Source organism: Mustela putorius, unplaced genomic scaffold, assembly GCF_011764305.1.
Source record: "Mustela putorius furo isolate JIRA1106 unplaced genomic scaffold, ASM1176430v1.1 tig00000145_pilon_pilon_pilon, whole genome shotgun sequence".
Taxonomy (NCBI): Eukaryota; Metazoa; Chordata; class Mammalia; order Carnivora; family Mustelidae; genus Mustela; species Mustela putorius.
In genome coordinates, this window is record NW_025421294.1 from 14,315,156 (window position 1) to 14,321,743 (window position 6,588).

The 6,588-nt window shown below is 42.0% G+C and overlaps 1 protein-coding gene across 1 annotated transcript; it reads right to left on the reverse strand.

Moving 5' to 3' along the window:
* Positions 1 to 1,680: 1,680 nt before the first annotated feature.
* On the reverse strand, positions 1,681 to 5,924 carry SPINK14 (serine peptidase inhibitor Kazal type 14 (putative)). The gene is made up of 4 exons (XM_045075653.1): positions 5,855 to 5,924; positions 4,769 to 4,805; positions 2,987 to 3,124; positions 1,681 to 1,726 (listed from the first exon to the last, which is right to left on the reverse strand). Exons 1-4 carry the CDS (start codon positions 5,922 to 5,924, stop codon positions 1,681 to 1,683), a joined length of 291 nt encoding a protein of 96 aa, XP_044931588.1.
* Positions 5,925 to 6,588: the final 664 nt, after the last annotated feature.

A 6,588-nucleotide genomic window follows, 5' to 3' on the forward strand; every position in this document is an offset into this window, starting at 1 on the left:
GTATAGTTTGCAGGACCACAGCATGAAAGAGCTGGACAGAATGCTCAGCACATCACTGATTGGTGCTTGTGTGTGAGGAAACTACCCAAAGCCAAGAAAGAACCACCGAAGAGGATTAGAGGTAACAGAGCCCAGATCTCATATAAGGCCGGTAATAGTGCCTACTCCTGTTAGCCACCCTAGAAAAACTTAGAATTCCTGGAACATCGAGTGGAGTACCTAAGAGGAGCTTGCCTCAGGAATGAGCAACAGTTAGCCACTTAGTGAATACTGCTCTGGTCCCACCTAACCACTCTTAAAAGTAAGATCCCAGAGGGTCAGACTGCTTCCAATAACTGATCTGTGTCTCAGAACAAAGCTCAAGACTATTTCTACAAAGATCAAAATACTCAGGGCCAAACGAGACAAAATTCATAAAATTATGAATTTATAAATTCATTCACAAAAATCCCTATCTTCAGATGTCATCCATCATGAGAAGAAAATCAACCGTCCCGGGACTGACACCAGTATTTGAATTAGCAGTCATAAAAATAGTTATTAAAACTCTTATTCCAGATGTCAAAAAAGTTAGAAACACAAAAGATAGATCAAACTTGTAGAGATGAAAATGAAAATGTTTGAGATGAAAAATCGACGACATGACACCCGTAGCAGTTGAATCATTACAGGAGAAGAGATTTGTAAACGTCAAGTCAAGGCAATAGTGTTGGAAAACAATCCTCCCTGCAGTTCTTGCTGTCCCTGCACCCCCAGGACTTAGAAGAGTGGAAATAGACCATAAAGATAGAGAATATTTCATTTCCCCCAGAGTAAGATGCTTTTCATATTCTACAGTTGATAGACTAAAGGTGATTTTTCCCCCCCTTTTTGCTGGAGTCCTGTGTCTGCCTTGTAATCAGCATAGTAGTCAAGGTCAAAGAGCCAACAGAACAGGTAAGCGCTCTTGACTACAGTCTTACGAGGATATTCAGAGGCAGAAGAGATGCTTTTTCCCTCCATATTAGGAATGTATACACACACACACACACACACAGAAGAAATATAACCCAAAGAAGAACATGTCCTGATAGGTTTCAGAGGTTGAAATGTGTCAAGAGAATTTAAAAAAACAATGGGACATTCATGGACACCACTGATGTAGGCCTCCTTCTGTGGAGAAAAGTGGGGTCTGTGGACTGGGTGTGTGTAAATGCCTGTCTCAATGCTGAGTCTAGAAGTGGGTTTGTTTAATGAGGGGCTTGCTGCAAGGAGACAGCAGGAATGGGCAGGAAGAGCACAATGCTCTGTAGTTCCTAGGAACAGGAAGAAATACCATGGAAATACAGAAGAAATTTCTGTTGGGTTCCTTGGAAGACAGCTTGGAGTACTTATATTATAGATGATTTCACTATCCAAGTCTCAGGAGCTGGTAAATCCCAATATTTGTCCTTGACCTTTGGCTCAAATGTTCATTTTGTTCTACTTCTGAGAACTGAGACGCAGATCTGAGGACCAAGTTAAGTCAGGCTTTCAGAAAACTCTATTAGGGAGGGAAGGAGCCTAAGGAGCCTTCAGTTATCCAATACAAGCTCAGCTGGGCCAGGTCTCTGCCACTGTCACATGGGAGGCACGAATTGCAAGAGGACTGTCATGATGAAGAGAAAAAAGATATCCTCTTGGGCATCCAAATCCACCCAGCTAGCATTCTCCATCATTTTGAAACCTAATTTTCCCACGAGATTTACTAAAGGAAAAATGCAGAATCAACATTTCATGAATAAAATGTCAGAACTACAAAAACTCTTTAATATTATTTTATCTAGGGACGCCTGGGTGGCTCAGTTGGTTAAGCAGCTGCCTTCAGCTCAGGTCATGATCCCACGGTCCTAGGATTGAGTCCCACATCGGGCTCCTTGCTTGGCAGGGAGCCTGCTTCTCCCTCTGCCTCTGCCTGCCTGTGCTCGCTCTAGCTCCTCTCTCTCTGACAAATAAATAAAATCTTAAAAAAAAAGGCCATTATTTAAAAAAAAAGAAGAAGAAGAAGAATAAAAAGAAAAAAAAATAAGAAAAAAAAACAAGAAAAAAAATTATTTTATCTATCATCCTTATTTTATATTTAAGGAAACAAAGAGCCAGAGCACAAGGGGAAATGACTACATACAAGAGTCAGGTTATTGGATTTCCTACCCAGCTACCCTTCCATGATTCTAAGAGGCCATGGACAACATTACAACCTATGCTACAATCTCTTTGAAAATAAGTTATTCAATCAGGCCTGAACCTGTGTTATCTTAAGGCACATCAGTCCTCTTTTTATTCTCTTAGCACTCTCATGCTTTGGCCCAATTCCTCATGAGCGGGGATGATGTGAGATTTCCACATCATTTCCACATCATCCTGTCATTGCTCCTTGTACAAAAGTACAAAATGATTGTTGGGTCGAGGACTTCAGTCTGATGCCATGAGGAGAATTTTAATCCCCATGAACCACACTGGCTTACACAGATATCAAGCTGAAGCCATGGTTTTGAGAGACCGGTGTCTAATCACTGATAATCATAAGCCAAAACCCTACACACTGACTCTTAGCACAAGAACCCAATCTTTGCAGTCACCTCATCCTAGCTCAGAGTTTCAGACACGGAAGAGATGGAAGGTATCTGAGAGAAGGCAAAACCGCAGTTTATCTTCCAGTCAAAGAATTTCAGGGCTGAATGGAATAACTGAAGCTTTACTTGGCTGATGGGAATTGACATCACGTGGTGTATGGGAGTGTGAGGGCTCAGCCAGAAGGGCCTGAAATACCACAGAGTACACTGAGTCTGCTTTCCACCCCAGCGGGCTTTCTATTGCCACATGCTCTTCTGACTGGGGACAGATTAGTATCAGTGCTGGAGCAAGTTCCTGGCTTCAAGGTTGATGCACTTGGTAGAAGAGGTACCTAGTAATTGCTGTAGGCTAAGTTTGTCTTTGTTCTCTTCTTTCCCCGCCAAAGAGTACTCACAGGCTCTCAATACACAAGATGCAGGGGTTTTCATAGGTTACAAAATTAGTGCCACAGATGGGTTGATGTAAATCAGGGCAGGGGTTCACGTTTCCAGTGAGCCAACTCAAGTTTATTTTCTTATATGGACATTTCACCGGAAATTCAGTTGAAAAGAATGATATGGTTATAATTACTCTCACAGACAGGTAGGTCATATCTGAACTTGATGAGGAAAAGCCATTACAGCTGCCCCTCCCCAAAGCAGTGGAGGCCGACCTCCACTGTTCACCCCATTTGACAACAACGACGCCCTCCTGGTGAGGAGTCCTGGCAGCCACAGGGCACTGAGGCCTCCTACCCTCTGGTGGGAAAAGGAAGAGTGGATAAACAGGATGGTGTTTGGGCAATTTAGCTTCTTTCTCAATCTCCTTTATTCACAGAGTATCAGACATGGCAATAGTCTTAGAGATTTTCTATGCCAACTGGGAAAAAAAAACAAACCCTGAAAGCCCGTAATTGGAGAAGATGCTTTACTGAAACCCATATGCTTTGATTTAAAATATGTACCATAACATGTACATGCACCTTGGAATTCTTGTGGATAGGAATAATAGAGAACCATAAAGACAGACAGAATAGCCTGCTGAAGTCCCAAGTAGGGATCTGAACTTTATTAGCTGATGTGACTGACTTTGTAATCTTAGGCACTGATGCCTGCCCCATGCTAATTGCATACATAATTAATTACCTGACCCACTAGGTAGTGATGCCTTGAGGAGGATTAAAAAGACGTATTCATATTTGTACTCTCAGTGTCTCACTGTATTTATGAAGACATAATAGATAGTGGTTCTTTCTTTAAAGAGTAGATTTTCAGTGAGATAAGCACAGGCCCAGAAACAAAATGTATCCAGAAGGCAGACAGATAACATAAATGTGTGAATTCATGTTGTGTAATAAAAATGGATGGTGGGAAACTAGTGTCAACTTCGAGTGCGCATGCCGTATGTATTACTATGTAACAAACCACCCCAACAGTTAGTGGGTTAAGTAATTGCTTTAATAAATCATAGTTCTGTAGGTTATCAAAAAATAAAATAAAATACATACTATAGTTTATCCACTCTCAAAATCCCCAAGTCAACTCTTTTCTTGAAGTTGTGAAATGTGAAAGCCTTTAGCATAATGCCCTGACTTTGTAGGGAACATGAAAAACAAAAGAAGGGACATGTCTCATCAGGTAGGAGAACCCATGTCCCCTCACAGGGCTGGGGTGAGAGGCAGCCTGAAGCAGGGACTTCGGGTTCCTGGAACTCAAGGAAGTGGTCTCAGGGGCTCTATGAGCGCCATAGATAGATTGATAATGTGCCTCTAATACAACAGGGGAGAGGGTTTTGGCTGAGTATTTAGAGAAAGAGGGATCCTATCCGAGCTTAGAAACTCTTCTTCTTTCCTTATCCCACATCACCACCATGGCCAGGCCCCATCATCCTGTAGGTCTGTCCCCATTAATCCCTCCACATCCTCTAATCCCCTGGCAATTGTCAGTATTCATAAACACTTCCTAGGCACTGGGGAGAGAGAGTCCTCTGGTTGTCAGATGACCAAATCTAAGCTTGGTTCCCGGTTTGGATCACTCCGCTCAGGGCTCTTGTACCAGTAGTGTACCTGCCATGTTCCTGTGAGCGGATTCTGAAGAACGCCACAGATCACATTCCTAAAGTAAGGTTCTAACACAACAATTCCAGAGAAAACTCAGATTAGAATGCCAGTCCTGAGACACAGAGTGGAAGGTTTACTTTAATAGCTCCATGTGGTGGCCACCACTCTCGACGGCCTGAAACTAAGACATACATGAGAATAGTTGCAGACTATGATAGTTGGTAAATCCTGCTTTAACCTGTTAGCAGAATTAAAGAATTCTAATTTGCTACAGAGGAAGCTTGCAATATGAAAACGTTCTTTTTTTTTAATACATGCACTCATTTTCCCCTCAAAAATGTGGACTAGTTCTTCTACTCCTGATAGATAATGAGCAAGCAATCACCGCTCTCGTAAATGTTGCCAGTCCAGTGTACCAAATAAGTTTTTTATTACTAGGAGTTAGCCTGCACTTGAGACAGTTCAGAACTGGCAGCCAATACATAAAAGACATGAAGAAATGCTACAGCTTTAAAGAGACTGTTAGCCCAACCCCCGTATTTTACAGAGAGGGAAAGACACTTGCTGATGCCCTGAAATTCATGGTAGATAGGTGAAAATTCAAGCTCTTCAGTCCTTGAACCCAGGTCTCTTTAAAACTCCCTATAGGGCTCTTCTCTAAAAGAGGACAAACACCCACTCAAATTCATGGCAAAGCATATTCAAAAGCTTTGAGTCTTTGAGATGTTGCCCACCACTGTAATGTCACACCTGACTGAGTCTCCATGAGTTAGGTTTCATAATCTGCATTAATAGCTGGGGAAACAAAGGCCCTTGCACATTGGCTGGGAGCTTTTGTTTGTGACCACACTGCATTGCCATTCTCTCTATAAATATAGATGTATATAGTAAAGTGATACCCTTACATATATAAATCAAAAATAATTCCGAAGCATTCTTTCATACTACAATGTCAGAGCTCACGAATCAAATCTACTTAACTGCCAGAACCAGTCAAATCACTCACCAGAGATGCGCCTTGGTGGCTCAGTCAGCTAAGCATCTGCCTTTGAGCTCAAGTCATGATCCCAGGGTCTTGGGATCAAGCCCCACATCTGGCTCCTGTTCATCGGAGAGTCAGCTTCTCCCTCTGCCCCTCCCCCTGGCTGTGCTCTCTTTCTCTCTCCCTTTCTCTTTCTCTCTCTCTCTCTCAAATAAATAAAATCTTAAAAAAGAATTACTCACCAACAGGTAACGCCCAATGTATCAAGATGAAGAACAAAAGTGAGCAGCATACTAGAAGATATTTGGCCATTTTTCTTCCCGGTGTGTGTGTGTCCTTAGAATGATGCTCTGAGATATTGCCTTGGGATGTTCCCCTCTAGCACAATCACTAGAGCAAGATAATCAAGATATTAAAACCATCTTTGAAATGAATATCCATCTCTCGCTTTCCCACCGTAACCACTGTATGCCATATCTGGAAAGCCTATTATTTCATCCTTCACTAAGAACAAATGTTCAGAAAAACCTAAACTTGCTTAGTCATAAAGTACAGAACTCAGTGACAGATCTGTGACTATTTAGAAGAGAGAAGTAAATCAGAAGTTACTCTTTGGACAGAATCCTAATATCTTAGTGTGGCGGTATTTTACATGTCTTGAAAAGGCAATCCCTTACCAGGGGATTCACCCAATTTTTTTTTCTTATAGGGGATACAAAGAAAATAATGAGGCCACTAGAGGCTTCTGGACAGTAAGGCCTTCTCAACAGAGGAAGCAGGTCTGTGCTTGCTCATGAAGCAGAGCATAGCTCTTTGCAGTAAGACAAAGATTGGAGTATTTCAGGCATACGTGGCTGTGCTGAGAATCTTCTGACATGGAATGCTCAGCTTTCTTGGAGCATTCTGAGAGAGAACATAGGGAGAAATACCACTCCATGATATCTCATGGGTACCCCAAAGTTATTTTCATCCAGAC